This window comes from Mesocricetus auratus, unplaced genomic scaffold, assembly GCF_017639785.1.
Source record: "Mesocricetus auratus isolate SY011 unplaced genomic scaffold, BCM_Maur_2.0 Super-Scaffold_100006, whole genome shotgun sequence".
Classification (NCBI taxonomy): Eukaryota; Metazoa; Chordata; class Mammalia; order Rodentia; family Cricetidae; genus Mesocricetus; species Mesocricetus auratus.
This window is the reverse complement of record NW_024429190.1, coordinates 43,044,423-43,063,361: the sequence shown is the minus strand read 5'-3', so window position 1 is coordinate 43,063,361 and position 18,939 is coordinate 43,044,423. Positions and strand designations below refer to the sequence as shown.

The window sequence follows — 18,939 nt, the reverse complement described above, 5'->3', positions numbered from 1 at the left end:
TGGAGAAGGAAGGGAGGAAGGAAGGAGGCGATCTACGCAGTCCCTGCCCAGACACTCCTACCCCCACTTTGGTTTTCAGCTCACTTCACATGACAGGAACATGATGTCGCCGTTTCTGTTAATTACCTGCCAATGTACAAACAGCCACCCATCCTCAGGGACACCAGGCCAAATGGGCTTTGGCTGGAGGCCTGCCATGCTTGTCAGCACCACCCTTCACCTGCCCAGCACTGTTCTTCACCTGCCTAGCGTCTCCATAGCAACATGGAGCCTGCTGGGCTTGGCAGTCTTAGGGATGGCGGAATGACAGGGTAGGTCCAGTATCTCTGCTCTGATGACTGTGGGCCTTGATTGCTCAGTGTCTCAGTTTCCTCGTTTCTTAGGATAGAGGGTCAGTTTCCAGAGAGGCTGTGGAAGGTGCGGGCGAGTGCCTCACAATGGACATGGCAGAAAGATACAACAGTTACCTACTCTGTGTTGGATACCATCCCTGGAGTTGAGAGTATACTATAGTGCACCCAAGTGCAGCCCATGGAGGCTGCATCCTACCGAGCAGAACCAGGGGTTCCGAGGAACACACACGGTTCTCATGTCATACTACTTATCAGCAAACTACTTACGAGACCGTCAACAGGCTGATTAGCCTCCCCGTGAACTATCTATGTGTAATGCTGTGAAAGGCGACATTTAAAGCCAGCACTGCCAAGCAGCCTGAAGATCGCTACGGAAACATGAGGTGTGGGCTTGAAACTGACCCCTGCCAGGCCCAGCTCACCTTCTTCATTGTGGCTGTTGCAAGTGAAGTACCCAGAGAACGGGGTCCTGCAGTGCCCTGAGCAAAGGGGAGACCTGGGGGAGGGCCTCACATCCAGAACTGGCATTCTGGGAGCAGGACCATAGGCTCCACTAGCAGCGTATGAGCTACAGCCATGGAGCCAGCTGCCTGCAGCAGAGACAGGCCTTGTGAGCAGAAAAAACAGCGCCCGGCCACCTCACCAACAGTCAGAGGGTGTCCCATGCAATGTAAGTCCGCTGTAAGTTGGCGAGGGCTTCCTCATGGCAATTGCAAAGACATCCAATACACTGCTGCTGCCTTTTTGCATTTTAAAAAGCTATTTCAGAAATAAGGCATTGCTCACTTTCCAACACATAGCGAACACACAGCTTTCTACAATTTTTCTGACAAGGTCTGTTTGTACACCACAGTCTAGAGAATGCTTCTGAATCTAAACCAATTCAGTGTTTCTCCTGTAACTAAACCAGGCCAGTGTGTTTCCCAGGATGCTCCTTCAGTGGCTGTAAATCATCCCTTGGAAATATGAATTATTGAATAAGTCATTATTGTGTCTCAACATCCTTCATGACCACTCACACTTCCCCACACCCCACAAACATGCCAAGCAGGATGCTCTCAGAGGGCATCTGTGACCGCTGTAGGGTTATGAAATGAAAAGTCCCGACACTCAATTGTGACTGCTAACCCTCCGGGCAGATCACTGAATGAGCTGGACACTCTCTCCAGATTTCTCAAGTGTGGAACATCCACGCTTATGTCCCGTGGATAGGCAGACTCACCAAGGTCGATGAGGATGGCGTGCTGCTGTGAGGTCAGTTTCTTCAAGAGTTCTTTGTAGGGCACATCCATTGGCTGCTGTTTACTGGGAAAGGGATGTTTAAGGAGGAACTGCTCAGCTAGAAATTTCCAGATCTCACCCCGGTGATGACGTGGCACACCTTTAACAGAGTGGAAAATGTTAAACTAGACTTTATGCACAGAATTCAGATCATGGACAACAAATGAATCATGTCCTTTTTCACTGCTGCAAATTATCTGTGGTGTACATATATGCAGGGCCATGTGAGTGTGGGTTCACGTGCACAGGGAGGCCAGGAGACAACCTTGGGTGCTGTTTTTCACTTTATTCAGAGACATAGTCACTCACTGGGCTACATTCCCCAACTAGGCTAGACTGCCCAGTGAGCTCCAGAGATCCGCCTATCTCTGCCTCCCAAACACTGGGATTATGATGAGCATGCATGGTCTCTCCCAGCTTTTGACATGGGTTTTGGGAACTGAACTGAGGTCCCCATGCTTTCGAGGCAACACTTTAGCGGCTGTGCCATCCCCCAGTCTCCAGTTAATGAAATTCTTGTTCCATTATGTTCCATCTCCCCCCTCCTCCCTCCCTCCTGCCTCTCAACTTCCCCTCCTCTTGGCCTTGTCCCTCTTGCCCTTCACCTTTCAAAAGCTACATTATGATCTGACCAGGTTATATGTTGCAAAGGACAGACCTGTGAATACGCTGGTAGGAATCCTGATCCCACCCAACCTAAAGCCAACTAACAATGCTCTAAGGAAATGAAAGAAGGATACAAATGTCTCAGAAAAGGAAAAGAATCAAAGCCAGATAGAGCTCAGGTGAAAGAGAGATGGCTCTTTGCTCTCAGCAGCCAAGATCTCACAGCCCCCTTCACGTAAGCCAGACCTTAAAGATGAAGGGAAAGGAAAGAGAACAGTTGGTGATTTCCCCACACCTCGTATATCAACTTGGGAGCAATGTAAAGAAGGCCTAGTTAAGTGACCGCATCCCGTGCAGTCTCTAGAAGTTTATGTTAGCATTAACTTGATGACTCTGAACAGTGAATGAATAGTGGGCTTCTATAAGGATACACCCATTTCCCAACTCCGGGGATCTCGAGTGGCCTTGTTTCTGCATATGTAGCTAAAGTTAGGACTCATGACGCCATCATCATGATTATAACCTGGACTCTGTACCTTGAGACAAGAGTCCCTGACAATAGCACTCAGAGAAGGAGTTGGAAAGAGAAGCCGGTGTGCCCCTGAATGCAGAAGGAGTGTCTGGGTCAAGAAATGGTACAGCCAGCAGAAGCTGGAAAAGCCAGGTCCAGTGGAGCTGACACCTGGACTTGGGACTTCAGAACTGTGAGAGGAAAAGAGTGCATGCGTGCGTGCGTGCGTGCGTGCGTGCGTGTGTGTGTGTATGTGTGTAGGCACATGTAAGTCACCATGCCTGTGTGGCAGTCAGAAGACAATTCTCAAGAGCTGGTTTTCTCTTCCACCCTGAGGAACCCGGACTCTGAACTCAGTTCATCAGGTCTGCATGCACATACCTACCCACTGGATACTCTCACTGACTAACTAGTGCTGTTTTAGTTACCAAGTCTGTAGTTATTTGCTACACCGGCAACAGGAAACTAACAGATCCCAGCAGCAGCTTCCTTACGTCAACGCTATCTTCTTTCTCCTTCTTTACCATTCCTGCTCAGATCTATCTTAGATGTGCGTGCTTGTGTGCACACACACATTCGCCCGGGCACACACAGAGCAAATCTGCAATACTTCAAACTCTGACTAAAGCAAACAGTGAACTAGACCATAGTCAGCATGATGAGTGATTTATAGAGGGGCTTTTTCACCAACTACTTTCTGTCAAACTGGAAATTCTTCCCAAGTTAGGAGATGCCCAGTTTCCTCTTATTACTAAGTCTTTTCCCTTATCTTATCAGGATTGACTGTGGGGAGGAAGAGAAATATGGCCATGTTACCAGAGAGTACCAGACACTCTCATGTTGCAGGGTTAGCCGAGTCTGAGACTGAAAGCAAGAAGTCCCGTAGGCAGACCCAATGCTTTTGTTCACAATGTTCCAGACACCGTCCCCCATGCTGCTTTGCTCTACTCCTAACTCAAGAGGAAACCTGGTCATGGAAGGTCAGCAAGCAGGGAACTCTGGCTAAGCTAGAGGCTGTTCACCCATCTCGTGTGTGAATAACTATCTTCACTAATGTGAAGAGTAAATATATGCTTACTGCTGTTAAGGGAAAAACTCTGGCAATGTAAAGGGAATAAAGACGAAAAGCAAACCTCCACAGTAACTAGAGTGGACACATACTTCCAACATTCGAAAGAGAAAGCTTCAGAACACGGGGAGGAGAAGCCCTGCTGCTTGTTTTATTAGGACAAGAGTTAGTACATGGGGCTGTGCCAAATGACCCAGGAGGCGCATTTACCTGCCTCTCACCTAGGCGTCTGCAAACGCATTTGTGCGAGTTCCTCTATGTAGAGAGCAAGACCATGAGAACTGCCCTTCTCTCACATGGGAACGCCCACTGTGCTGTTTCCCAGGAAGATGCACGGGACGGTCACATGGCTGGGCCACTTTGTTTTGGTTTTAGCTACTAAAAAATAACATAATTAGCATTTTTATTGTAGCAATCTGTGGCTGATTAATTTCCAGTTTCTGGGAATTGCATTGCTGGGTCGAAGGTAAGAGGAGTTTGCATCTGAGCCACTCTGCTGATTGCTTAATGGTCACTTCACAATAACATCCTGAGAGAAACAGCTACTTGCTTCTAGGACTCTGATCTTGTTGTTTTTTAAGAAATCATCTGATGCACACCAAACTTTGAGTTACTTAATATTCTGCGGAATTCTTTCTTTCCCAAGTTGACTCCTTAATCCTGCTACTCCCATCTCATGTTAAGTTGGAAACATCTCTAAGCCCCTACTGGGAGGAAAAGCCTCATCGGTTACACGAGGACTGTCCTCTGTTTCCCAGTCTCCGAGGTGCCTTAGCCTCTGCTTGAAGGGTTGAAGTCATGGTTTTGGTTTAGTATTATTTAAAAAGTCTAAGGTGCAGATGAGCAGTGGCCGTCTGTTTGAAGCTGTTAAGTTCTCGAGTGTTGAAACTAGATGACGGAGCCTCTGACTGTTTACATTCCTTCAGGGAATGACCAAGTCAGAGAAGTCAAAGGGAATTCTAGATCAGCCCTGGCTTACCGAAGTCTATGACGTGTCCTCACAGCCCTGCCCAATTCCACCCCACAGGGTTCAGATGCCCTCAACTTTTCCCCTTCCCCATATGGAATAGGAAATAAATAAATACCCAGGTGCCAGGCCTCTGAGAAGCTCAAGGATTTGGGACAGCTGCCAGAGGACAGGCGGCTGCTTCTGAGGTACCATTTCAGAGCATCGCCTAGTTAACTGTGAGGAGGGAGAGACGGGCACATGCATCTCTGCTTTTTAACTTTTCAAAGCAGCTGATTGCAAGCACTCACCATGAAGGTCACACTGCAGCAGACACGATGGGTGCAAAATCCATCAGTACTACAGGACAGTGTAAGAGTGACAGCTCCGGCCAGGCTTCCCCTGCTGCCAGGCAGGAGGCAGAAACGCAGAAAGGTGAAGACACCTACCCAGGGTCACACTAGAAGCTGTGCAGAACGTGCCTCCAGCCCTATCCCGCATACGCCTGGGACTTGAGAGCAGCACTCTGAGCATGGCTCACCCAGAGGCAGCCTGGCATGGGGGTGAGAACTGCAAGCTGAGGGCCCGAGGCCACCGTCACTCATTGAGCCTGGGGATCTTGGGCTAGCTAGTCAGCCTGCCTAGGGAATCTCCTGTCTCTGTCTCTCGAGTACTGGACTTATGGGTGGTTATCACACGACTGTTTTACATGGTCTCTGGGGATGTGAGCTCCAGACCACACACCTGTACAGAAAGCGTCTTATCCACTGGGTTACCTCTGCAGCACAGAAAAGGTTTTTAAGAATGTCTAAAAGGTATGGAGTGTCAGCGCAGTGGCTAAAGATACTGGCCACTCTTTTAGAGGATCTGGGTTCGATTCCCAGTACTGATATGGTAGCTCACAACTGTATCTATAACTGACACCCTTTTCTGACCTTGTTGGGTATCAAACATGCACTCGATATAAAGACATACATGTAGGCAAAACACCAATACACATAAAAAAATTTTTAAAACTTTATTGAAACACACACACACACACACACACACACACACACCATGATAGAAAAGCTGCTTAGTTCTATCAGCCCTCTTAGCAATGAGTTACACAGACAGGCTGTTTCCCACAGCAGTTACAGTCACAGGAAACCCTGCGATGCATTCATGTTTGCACCCCTCATTGGGATACTGGGTATTCAGAACGAGATGGAGCAGAGCTCAGTAGCGCTAAGCGCACATCACTCTCAGAAGGCGCCCATTCTCACCGATGTTCACCAACATCCACTTCAAGAGAAATCATTATTGTTTACTTGAGCATATACAGTGAGAGAGCGCCAGGGGCAGAGGGAGGGCGACGGCGGAGAAGAAGACTGAGAACAAGGTAAATGACACGCATTCATGAAGATGGGAAACCTATTACTTAGTATGCCAAGCTAATTAGTAACAGCAACAACAAACAAACAAGAGACACGGAATGACAAAGTACAGGCTCACGTGTTTCCTGAGAATTACTGTGACAAATTGCTGGAAACATTTCCAGACGTCACCTCAAGCTCTGTCTCACCTCTTCAGGGACAAAGCAAATTCAGACTGGCAGACAGCAGTGAAAGGCATCCATCCCTCCGCCTTCCAAGCCACCTAGGACAGCAAGCTCACGTGCCGTGCTCCAGGGTTTCAGTTCACTTACTTATTCTCCACGACCACCGTCGCCATCCACATCTTACACATGTACAAACTAAGGCTCTCTCAGAGGACCTGAGTTTGAGGTCCATATCAGGTAAGTGACAACCACTCATAACTGTGCCTCTGATGTCACTGGGCATTCACATGCACAGACTCACACACATACATATAATTAAAAATAAAATAAAATACACTTTTTTTTTCTCCTGAGACGGGGTATCTCTGTGTAGCTTTGGAGCCTATCCTGGCACTCCTTATGTAGACCAGGCTGGCCTCCAACTCATAGAGATCTGCCTGTCTCTGCCTCCCGAGTGCTGGGATTAAGGGTGTGTGCCACCACTGCCAGGTGAAAGACATCTTTTTAAACAAACCCAGATCCCCACCTAGAAGGTGAGTTGAACACTCTGTTGTTTCCCTAGGATGCCCAACCAGCAAGAAACCACAGTTTCTTTTTAGTTTCCTATTTATCATATCACTTATCCAGCTCACAGGCAACTAAGCCTTGGGTTTTCCCGTGTACATATTGGTCCCTGGTTTTCCGGGCATTTTCATTAACGTAATTGAGATCACGAAAGGTGACGGAAACCACACCAATCAATTAGACATCTGGAAACGAGAAGAAAAGGCAAGACTGCCACAAAAATTAGACTTGCAAATATCTTCACCCCACCCGTCTAGTCGTCACAGAGGGTGTGGCTGGTTAGACAATGACGATAACACTTACCTTGCCCAACAGCTGAGTGCATTTTTTCCATGTCAAACTTAATTTTGGATCTTCCTGGAGTACTAAGCATCTTTTCCCACACTGTAGTTACTTCTTTAAGACAAGGAGTGATTTCTTCATAGTCAAGCTTTAGGCGTTTGTTCAGTAAATCATTCTCAGAGGCTGGAAGAGATGAGGGAGGGCCAGTGAGTAGAAGCTCCAGGGCTGCCAGATGCTGTGACCTCACAGCGCCCCTGCTCACCGCTACTGTGATGCCAATAGCACAGGCCAGATTGAGGCGACCTGCTTTCCGCCTTTTAATGCTAACAAGCATCTTCATCCACACACCCTAACTGTGCCCCATCCAGAGACTAAAGGTTGTGTGAGAAAGGCAGCCGAGCAAGCCGGGTGAAGGAAGCCAGTCAGTAACAGGCACTTCTCCACGGCTTCCGCTTCAGTTCCGGCCTCCAGGTTCCTGCCTCCAGCTCCTGCTCTTCTCATTTTCCTGGTGATGGACAGTAAGCTGTAAGTCAAATAAACCCTTTCCTCTCCAAGTTGACTTTTTTTTAGTGTTTCATCACAGCAACAGAAAGCCAACTAGGACAATGTGTAAGTCCTAACAGCACCAGTTGTGTCCCGGGGAAAAACCACAGTCCCAGCTGCCAAGGGTCAACAACACACACAGGCAGATTGAGATGGTGGGGTTAACTTCTCTCCAGGATGGAAGGCTCCTGGAGTATAATTACTACTGGATCACATACTCAAAAAGCAGAAAGCTGGCTCAGCCAGAGAAAGCTTTTGTCATGTATGCTCCTCTATTTTCCTTTCCAAAGGGCAAGCCAGCTTGGACTCTGGTCAATTTCAGGAGCCACGCACACCTGCAACTTCAACTTCTTTTGAGAAGTGTATGAAAAGATAGGAGAAACAGGAGGGGAGAAGCGGAGACGGGAGAAGAACATGAGGGATCAGCAAGGTCGAGTTGGGGAGAGAACAGAGGAGGAGAACAAGAAAATAGATCCCTTAATAGAGGGAGCCATTATGTGTTTAACGAGAAACTGGGCACTAGGGAAATGTCCAGGGATCCACAAGGCTGACCCCAACTAAGAATCTAAGCATTAGTGGAGAGGCTACCTTAATGGCCCTTTTCCTATAAAGAGATTGATGACTCATTAAATGCCATCCTAGAGCCTTCATCTAGTAACTGATGAAAGCAGAAGCAGAGATCCACAGCTGAGCACTGAGCTGAACTCCTGGAATCCAGTTGTAGAGAGGGAGGAGGTATGATCAAAGGGGTCAAGACCATGCTGGGGAAACCCACAGAAACAGCTGACCTGAGCAAGGGGGAGCTCATGGACCCCAACCAGACATCTGAGGAACCAGCATAGGACTGAACCAAGTTCCTGAACGTGGGTGTCAGTTGGGAGGCCTGGAAAGTCTATGGGGCCTCTGGCAGTGGAACCAGTGCACGAATGGACTTTGGGAGCCCATTCCCCGTGGAGGAATACTCTCTCAGCCTAGGCCCTGCCCCAAATGATGCGACAGACTTTGATGATCCCCCATGGGGAATGAGAGGACAAGAGGAAGATGGACCTGGGATTGGCATATAAAATAAAATTGTTTTTAATTTAAATAAAAATTAATAAAAAGAGTATGAAAAAAGAAAATGAAAGAATGGTTCCATGTACACAGTGCACCCTCTGATTGGTTCCTGTCTGATCTAGCTTCTGTATGTAATGAGAAAGTTCTGCCCACCCAACTCACATCAACGTGCTACTGTTGATTATTTCTCAGTAACATAGATTAATGCTTCCTATATTAAATTTAGCAAGTTGATTACATTTTGATCATAAGATTAACACATCCTGAGATGTACAGATGTAGGACAAATGACAAATGACCTCAAGCAGTAACGCTCCAAGACCACCAGAATAAACACTGACAACAAGCCTGCTAAAGCAGCCAGTGGGCACAACACAGCCCTTGGCAACGTGACCAAGGCAACCCGGCGTACACTCAGCTGCTCATGCTGATCTGTCTAGTCATCCCTGGCAACACAGCAGGCACTTTGTTTTTGGGGTACACTGATTCTACTTCACCAATTATAGTCATAACTTGTAATATTCCCAAGAGCAGCCAGTCTCATGCTCCTTCTGTAAGTATACCTCTGTTTTCATTTTACCTGGCCACCTCCAAGACTGGATGGAAAGCACTAAGCATTAGGACCCGAATCGTGAGCCTTACTGCCTTTTCCATTTTCAACAAAGATCTCCAAATACATAACCATTACTTACCTGATGCTACACTTTGTAATGCTATGACCACAAGATGTTTTCATTTATTACTACTGTCAGGACCCCCTAGCCTCTATCTGTGTGTGTGTGTGTGTGTGTGTGTGTGTGTGTGTGTGTGTGTGTGTGTGTGTGTGTGTGTGTGTGTGTGAAGCTATAATATACACACAAAGGGCTCATAAGGTAAAACAAAAAAAACCATTAAAAATAAAAATAAATTCCCTGACTAAAGTGAGAAGCTTCCTTCTGCAGTAGATGAGAACGAACACAGAGATCCATAGAAAGTGAGAGAGCTTAGACACTCACTTCTAGACAGGATGCCTCCATCAATCCCTTCCTCTCAGGGAACCTTACTGAAGAGGCAGCAGACAGATGGTAAAAGCCAGAGGGGAAGAGAAACACCAAGGAAACAAGGCCGTCTAAACATATCAGGACTGCAATAGGCTGTCAGAGCCTGTGGGCCTGCATGGTCACTGCCAGATGGGTCCGGTGATGAGAGGAGAAGTGGACAAGAGCCCCCATCCCTAACCCAGGAGCTGTGTCTAATTGATAACCACCCACTAAGGAAAAATTGGTTTTCTCCAATGGCGTCTCACCGGGGATAGAAACCACGTTTAAGGGCAGGGCCCATGCCCAGTAGTAGATGGGCCACACAAAAAGAACTCAGGGCTATCTTTGGATGTTCTCTGCCTTAACAAATGTTTCTTAGATGCCTGCTTTTAGAATTACCTTCAAAAGTACACAAGAATAAAGTAGGAAAAAGCTTAATACTGACCTGTCAAACACTGCCCTTCCTATACCCCAACTGCTCATAACACCGTGACAGAACAACCTACTCCCAACTTCGATACTCTCTGGAAGGGCGCACTGGCTTCATTTCTAAGCATTTGTTGGACTACGGTCACATCGGAAGGTTCTATTCCTTCAGTTGACTGCTTTCTGACCAAAAGTAGCATCTGTCACTTTACATTTCATCAGTTTGCACCTTCTCAGCTGTGGTCCTTGTATCTGGCGCTGTTGTAACTCACAGACACCTGGTCATGACAAGGACAGCAGTCTCACTGGTCATGACAGGGACAGCAGTCTCACTGGTCATGACAAGGACAGCAATCTCACTGGTCATGACAAGGACAGCAGTCTCACTGGTCATGACAAGGACAGCATGACAGGGACAGCAATCTCACTGGTCATGACAAGGACAGCAATCTCATTGGTCATGACAAGGACAGCAGTCTCACTGGTCATGACAGGGACAGCAATCCCACTGGTCATGACAAGGACAGCAGTCTCACTGGTCATGACAGGGACAGCAGTCTCACTGAGACACTAGCAAAGAAGAGCAACAGAGAGTTCTAACCAGCAGGGCCTCATGGGACACAACACATTCTGAGAGCTTATTCATATGAGCTTGGTGTCTTAATTACTTTCAGCTCCATTCAAACTTCAGGGTTCTTATTAAAACACAAAAAAGCCTATGACCAAAGATGATGCTCAATGTAACACACTAACTTGGAAACTGTCTTAAGCAATGTCACCATGAGTGAACCTCCTGCCAAAGGAGTGTTTAAATCCCACTGAAAATCTTTAGGACTTCAAATCCAGGTGGCGTTTTATACCCTAGAACCCACTTGCTTCCCATAGGGGACACATATGTAGATGCATAAGCTACTCTGAAAATGGCATCTATGGATTCAAGTCTTGAAATGAAACAAGAAACAAACACAATCTAAACTTCCTAAATTCCTGTCATATTTTGATAATGTTGGTCTAGTGGGATAATCTTTTTGTACACTGTGAAGATCTCTGCCAAGGCACCTTCTGATTGGTTAAGTAAAAAGCCAAAGGGCCAATTGTTAGGCAGGAGAAGATAGGCATGGCTTCTGGGAAGAGATAGGAACTCTGGGAAGAAGAGAGGTGGGATCACCAGCAAGACCCAAAGGGAGTCCACATACAGTGTAGAGGAGAGATAATGAGCCATGTAGCAGAATGTAGATGAATATAAACTGGTTAATTTACGTTATAAGAGCTAATTGGGAACAAGCCTAGCTAAGTCCAAGCCTTTATACTTTTATACTTAATAAGAAGTCTCTGTCATTATTTGGGAGCTGGTGGTCCACAGAAAGTCCACCTACAGTTGGTATCCATACATTTTTTCCCTCAGGAACTCACTAAACAGCCACACAAAATGAAGTTATATGCTTTAAAGATTTACATAGGATACATAAGATCAATATTATGACTGGGGATAAAAAAAAAAGGAAAAAATAAACTTACAAGCCACCACAAAACTGCCATCACAACAAAACAGACCAACCAATACAAACCCCCTTCTGAGGGTTAGAGATTAAATGGTGCCTGTATTTCAGAAGTTATAGACATGGTGTTTATGACACAACACTGGAATACATAACTTAATAAGAATCCCTTTAAATGTCTGGAAAGTAGGTGCCGTCAATACTACTTTGAAAAAATAAACAGACATGGCAAGCATCCATGTATGCTAGACCACCTTGATTGGTGTTTTTAAGACTGTATCCTGTGTGCAAGGATCAACTAAAAGCATCAGTTCTGATCAGCTTCAACCTCCAAACCAACCTTGCAGCTTCTGATTCTCCTTCTCCATCCTGAGCAGCAGTATCTGCTGCAGAATAGCCTTTTTCCACAGCTCTCGAAGCTCTCGTGGTGTCTTCTTCTTTTCTTCTGGTACAGGGCCAAACGGTCCATCTTCACACACTGGCTCTAATGGGGACCGTGGGGGGAGCTCTCCCAGCTCTGAATAATCTGGAAATGAAAAAGGACAATGCAGGGTGGCGATTCTTTCTTCTAAATTTTCTTCATCTCTGTCTCTCTCTCACAGAGAGAGTGCATGCACGTATGTGTGCGACACAACTTTGTGACTGGTTCTCTCCTTCCACCTATCTGTAGGTCCCTGGGACTGAACTCGGGTCACTGGGTTCACAGTAAGCACCTTTACCCACACTGTCATCCCACCAGCTCCAGAACAGTCTGTTTTTCAACAACAAAAAGTATGTATACAAATGCTTCACCAACTCAGAAGTTTCTGCTCATTATTTAAGACACAACATCACCAGATGCAAAATTTATGTTTAGGGGCCAACAAGATGGCTCAGCAGGTAAAGGTATTTGTCACTAAGGTTGGCAACCTGAGTTTGCTCCTGGACCTTCACACACATGAATGAAAGATCTGACCCCCAAAAGTTGTCCTTTGACCGTCAGTGAGTGCTGTGGTATATGCATACTTGCCCCCTCCACCCCCACATACACAAACAGATAAATGCAATTTAAAATTATGTCTTAATATTCACAATAAGTTACATATGAGTCACAAACATGAAATAAATGAGACATTAAATAGGAAGCAAGGGTTGGAGTAGTTTGGGACACTTAGGGTTTAAGATTAAATAACCTTTTAGTGACAATCATATAGTTGTTACTATGTTTCTACAGTCACTTAATTTAATACAACCCCCCTAAGAAACTTGCATTTAATTTTATAAAATATCTAGCTTTACACTTTAAAAAGTCCTGATAACAACAAACAAACAAGGTATAGGTCTTTGAGAGACTTGCCTGCTGTCAGACAGCTAGGCAGTAGGGGAACCAGCATGGGAACACAGCAGCCTGCTTACACAAGCACCCTGTCACACCATTAGCTATTCTGTGGGAGTTAAATGTCCTTGAGAGACAATGTGAACCAAGATAATTAATAGATCCCCCATCAAGCACAGGACACTGTACTGGGCATTCATACAGGTAGTCACTTATTTGGACAATTCTAGAAGACACACATGGCCTGAAGAGAAAACTAAAGTCAGAAAGGCCAACTGACTAAGCAAGCAGCTGTGCAGCGATTCCACTGTCTGCCTGGCTCAGGACAGTGATCACCACTGGAAGCAACTTCAACGCCAACGTTCCCACGCCAGTTTCTAAATTCCCACGTTTTTTAACTCCACCCATTTCATGAATCTCCATGTTCCTGTTACACATGACACTGTAACTCTTAAATACCTTACAGGAATGAACAGACAATGTCCCACCTGCTCCGTGACTAGCACTAAAAGGCAGCTGAGGTCTTGCACAACTGGGTTCCACACGACAAGCAGCACTCTCAGGGGCTTGTGTGCCCTGAACTTAGTGAACATGGGTCTTAACATCTGCAATTGGAACAACCTTCACAGGCAGCTGGGCCTCAGAACCACCCAAACAGACTCTGTTCAGATTCGCAGCTCCAACACAATCCTGTGTTCTCATTTCCCTAGCAGTTACCTGCCTTTCCTAAACTCGAATCTCTTTCTGAGATCCTTGAGCATACATAGAAGCACAAAATGCTTGATTTCTTCTAATAACCTGCCCATCTGAACGAAGAATACTGGGTTGTAGCTGGCCCAGAACAAGGAATTCTACTAGTGGTTGAGGTTGCTGGGTCTTAGGTTCCATGTAGCTTCTCACTGGAGTCATCTACAGAGGCTATCAAGTACTACCTTGGACTTCACTTTTCCACAAAACTGGATCTGCAAGATTGCAAGCACTGCTTTGTAGTGAGGATGATGCCAGTTTAAGACATAAATCCCTTCCTAATGTTCTCTGCTTTTTCCTATTTGGTGCAATTTGTTGTGTGAAACAAACAAGCTTGTCCATTTTCATAAAAGCCTTATGAAAGACTTCAAACTGTAGCCAATCAGAAGAGATGGGGAGGACAGCATCAAAGGGCAAATGTACCAACAAGAGGACACTGTAATTCTAACATCTATGTACCAAACACAAGGACACCAAGTCAATAAGAGAAACACTACTACAGCTTAAATCATATATTAAGTCACACTCACAGATAGTGGTAGCCTTCAATATCCTACTCTCACTAATAGACAAGTCAAATAGAGAAATACTGGACCTAACTAATACTACAATCCAAATGGACCCACCACATTTACAGAACATTTCACCCAAACACAAAAGAATATACCTTCTCCTCAGTAACTCAAGGAACTTTCTTCAAAACTGAACAAATGCTCTGATACAAAGCAAGTCTCAACAGATATGAGAAAATTGACATAACACCCTGCATCCTGTCTGACCGCAATGGATTAAAGCAGGATTTCAACAACAGAAAGCCCACAAACTCATAGAAACAAAACAACTCTCTACTGAATAAAAACTGGGTCAGGACAGAAATTAAGAAAGAAATTAAAACCTTTCTAAAACTGAGTGAAAATGAATACACAGCATACCCAAGCTCATGAGACACAATGAAGGCAGTTCTAAGAGGCAAGTGCATAGCACTGCTATGTTAAAAAAAAATGGAGAGATCTCAACAGCATACCTGAAAGATCTAGAACAGAGAGAAGAAATCAAACACAAGAGGAGTAGATGGCAAGAAACAAACTCAGAGCTGACATCAATAAAATAGAAACAGTAACAACAAAACAGTACAAAGATTCAATGAAGCAAAGAGCTGGTTCTTTGAGAAAAATCAGTAATATTGAGAAACACTTATTCAAATTAACTAAAAAACACAGAAAGAAGATCCAAATTAACAAAACTAGAGGTGAAAGGGGCATATCAACAGACACTGAAGAAATTCAGAGAATTGTAAGGACACACTTTTAAAAAGTTGTACTCCATCAAATTGGAAAATCTAAAAGAAATGGGTAGTTTTCTTGATAAGCACCACTTACCAAAGTTAGATCAAGATTCGATAATCAATTTAACAAAAAACCCAATTTAAAAAACAGAGCTATACCCCCTAGTGAAATAGTTATTAAAGTCTCCCAATCAAAAAAAGTCCAGAACCAGATGGTTTTAACACAGGATTCCACCAGATTTTTCAAAGAAGAGTTAATGCCAATACTTCTCAAATTATTCCACAAAGTGGAAACAGATGGAGCATTGCACAATTTGTTTTATGAGGCCACAGTTACCCTGATACCCAAACCACATAAAGACCCAACAAAGAAAGAGAATTGCAGATCAATTTCCCTTAGGAAAGTAGATGCAAATATTCTCAATAAAACATTTGTAAACCTAATTCAGTAACACATAAAAAACGTCATCCACCATTATCAGGTAGGTGTCACCTCAGAGATACAGAAATAATTCAACATATATAAATTGATAAATGTAATCCTCCATATAAACAAACTGAAAGACAAAACCACATCATCATCTGATTAGATGCAGAAAAGGCCTTTGACAAAATCCAACACTCCTTTCATGAGAAAAGTCCTGGAGAGATCAGGGATATAAGGGACACATCTCAACCTAATAAACACAGCTTACAGCAAGCCTATAGTCAACATCAACTCAGCATGGGCAAAGCAGCAGAGAGAATCAGAAGGCACACCTAGTTCTACCCAGAGCAGAGGAAGAAGAGAGTGCACACAGATTGTGAGAAACAGGGCAAGGAGGAGAGCTGCAGGCCACCCGCTAAGGAAGACCCCTACCCTGAAGCCCACGCAGGGAAGAAGTGAAATGACGGCGAGCCACAACCATGCCACACAGTCACAAAGCAGGGACGACTGGGTTAGCTGACGGACACCCACAGTAGGCTCTCAGCTTTGATCCACAAGGAGTTGTGGAAGGACATCAGACCAGACAGCATCATTATTTACACTGCTGGTGTCCGGGACTGCTCAAGCTTCCTCTCCCTGGAGCTCCCTTCAACAGCGCGTGGCTCCCAGCGGGTGAAATGTAAGTTCAGCCCCCAGAACTGCTTCTCAGAGCATGTCCTTAGCAGCATCAACAAGAGGCAACCCTGACAGCTGTGAGAAATGCAGTCTTGGCCCAACCACCCAGGCCTGATAAATCATAAATCATAAACTACAGGGTAGACCCAGTGAACTAGGCTTACACAACTGGGAATTCTAGTCATATACATATTTGGAAGCCCTGGATATGGGCATTTAGCATGTTTACTGCTGCTAAATTTTCATATATTTGGATTAACTGGTGGCATCATACCATGTGACAATGTAAGAGAGACAACAGGCATGTCTTGTATTTATTTTATATTTTATAGTGCTGGGGGATTTTTTTTTTTTTGAGACAGGGTTTCTCTGTATAGCTTTGGATGACCTAGAACTTGCTTTGTAGACCAGGCTGGCCTTGAACTCACAGAGATCTGCCTGCCTCTACCTCCCAATTGCTGGGACTAAAGAGGTTGTGCCCGGCCAGTGCTAGGGAATCTTAACAAAGGCTCCATGAACACTTGGTAAGTATTCTACCATTGAGATAACCCTTAGTCCCAGGGGCACCTTTAAACAAACTTCAAATTAAACAATGACTCTAGCCATCATGTGCACCCTGGCCACTAAATAAAGTTCAAAAACACATCTGTCTTTTCAAACACTGGCCAAATCACATTATCTTAGTCAAAAGCAATTGTCTGAACTAAAATTAATAATGTTTTCTTAAGAAATATATTCAGAAAGGGGTGGGTCCCTCTCTTCTGACCCTGTTCCATCACCCACACAAATCGAGCAACAATAAATTTCCTTCCAAAAAAACACAGATCTGAATATAAATAGTCAGGGACAGAGACTGGTGAGTCACTCAGTCCAACAGAAAAATATACTACTCGATTTCCCAACCCACGCTGTTTAGCCAACTGCATGGAAGCACCGCTCCCCTCCCCCACCTGCTGAGCCCCTCTTCCCAGCTCTGGCCTCTGTAAACCAGGATGCTCCTGGACCACACTCTGCCAGGAAAGGTGTGGTCAGAAGTCCAGGGTCTCTCTGCTGCAGTTTCTACTGAGGCGTGGTGAAGAGAACCACAGAGAAGACACCCACTTCCTCACTCACCCTCAAGCTTCCCCCAGCTATGGCACAGGTGTCACCATGGCACAGATGGTACGGGGGTTAAAAGTGGAGCTGAAAAGAGTCAAGAGATTACACGAGAGAGAGAGAGATAGAGAGAGAGAGAGAGAGAGAGAGAGAGAGAGAGAGAGAGAGAGAGAGAGAGAGAGAGAGAGAGAGAGAGAGAGAGAGAGAGAGAGAGAGAGAGAATGCTTTCAAACAAGCCCATGGCAGGAGCTGGGGAGCAGTGGGGGAGCAGAGCTGTCTTGGGTTGGGCTTCTACAACTGTGCCTAACCTCCTACCCAATGCCATCATATTGAGGGCCAGGGCTTCAACATATGAATCTGGGGATCTGGGGAGGGGCACATATTCAACCACAGCAGGGGCAAGTGCCATTCGAAACCGCACCTTCATCCTAATTCTACATCTTAGGCACTGTAGACACTCATTACAAATTTTTATTAAGGACATGGCAAAGATTATTACAAGGGCTGGAGGTGCGCCCTATGGTGAAGTGCCCGAGTACACACACACACACACACACACACACACACACACACACACACACACACACACACACACACACACACACACACACACACACGCACGCACGCACGCACATACACACACCCTAGACAAAACAGAAGGAAGAGCTACCGTGCTGTGGGCTCAGAGATGTATAGAATGGAGCTGAAATCTGGGTGGAAAAGACAAACAGACTGTAACACAGCAGCACAAATGGCAACTTTCAAAAGAACTCCAACTTTTCCCTCTTTGGCCCAGGAAGAGTGTAAATATTTATCGTCATATTTGTATATTTTTACATATTTATGAAGATATACATTTTTAAAGGACAAGTTTCCTACAGTGCTCCTTCCCCAGGATAAGCACTGCTACTAGTTCCTCACATTCTCCAAGCCCTTCACAGAACTTTCTCTGCGGGTTACATTTTGCTAGCACTGCACTGTGGTAGCTCCCTGGCCCCTAACTACTTTTTCAAAGTACCATAATGGGGTGCAGGGTCTGAGACACTTGAGCATATGCATGTTGGGCCAAGGCTCTGAAGCAGGGGGATCATGAAGCCTGGATCACAGCCAGCAAAGTGGGGCACACACAGGGACTCATCTCTAGAGAGGGGCCCTGGAAGCTCTACCGCAGGGTCACATCACAGCCTGTGCTGGGTGGACATTTCTTAGTGCTGCAGAAGGGCAGAAAGAGGGAATGGAAACACGCAGCAGTATAAGAATCTCAGGGAGGGGGCAACAGGGCTGTAGGAAAGCAATGTGTGGCCTAGGGAAGAGTCAGAATCTCACTGCAGCCTTTGGTAGAACCCCACACTTGAGTGGCCAGAAGCTCCAGCCACAACCTCTGCGGCCCCTCCCCTTGTGAGCATCTGTCACCGGAACCCTAATCCCACCTGCCCATTACACAGTGCTTATCTGAGTGTGATCTACGGTTGGACTCCATGCAAGGAAGCCATGACTCAAGAGCCAGAAAACACTTTGGTGCTTTGCTGGGGAGCGGGGGTGGGGAAATCACCCAATCAAACAAGAAGCTTAAACAGTGGTCCCCGTTCTCCCCGTAGCTCCTACATGTTGAATGTGGGACTGTGGCCCCTCTCCCTGGAAAAGCCAGCACTGAAGCCTTCCTAACAAGGCAAACATCCTGGATGGATCAGCTTGGGAGG

General features: G+C 45.6%; 1 protein-coding gene across 3 annotated transcripts in view; it reads right to left on the bottom strand.

The window, feature by feature from the left end:
- Tbc1d1 (TBC1 domain family member 1) overlaps window positions 1-18,939 on the bottom strand; it is a 190,873-nt gene that overhangs the window by 29,038 nt on the left and 142,896 nt on the right. For all 3 annotated transcript variants that reach the window (XM_005074384.4, XM_013116552.3, XM_013116553.3), the window contains 3 exons: window positions 12,036-12,221; window positions 7,174-7,335; window positions 1,576-1,734 (listed from right to left, as the gene is read on the bottom strand). In XM_005074384.4, coding sequence (XP_005074441.1) covers window positions 1,576-1,734; window positions 7,174-7,335; window positions 12,036-12,221 — 507 coding nt within the window. The remainder of the gene's footprint in view (window positions 1-1,575; window positions 1,735-7,173; window positions 7,336-12,035; window positions 12,222-18,939) is intronic.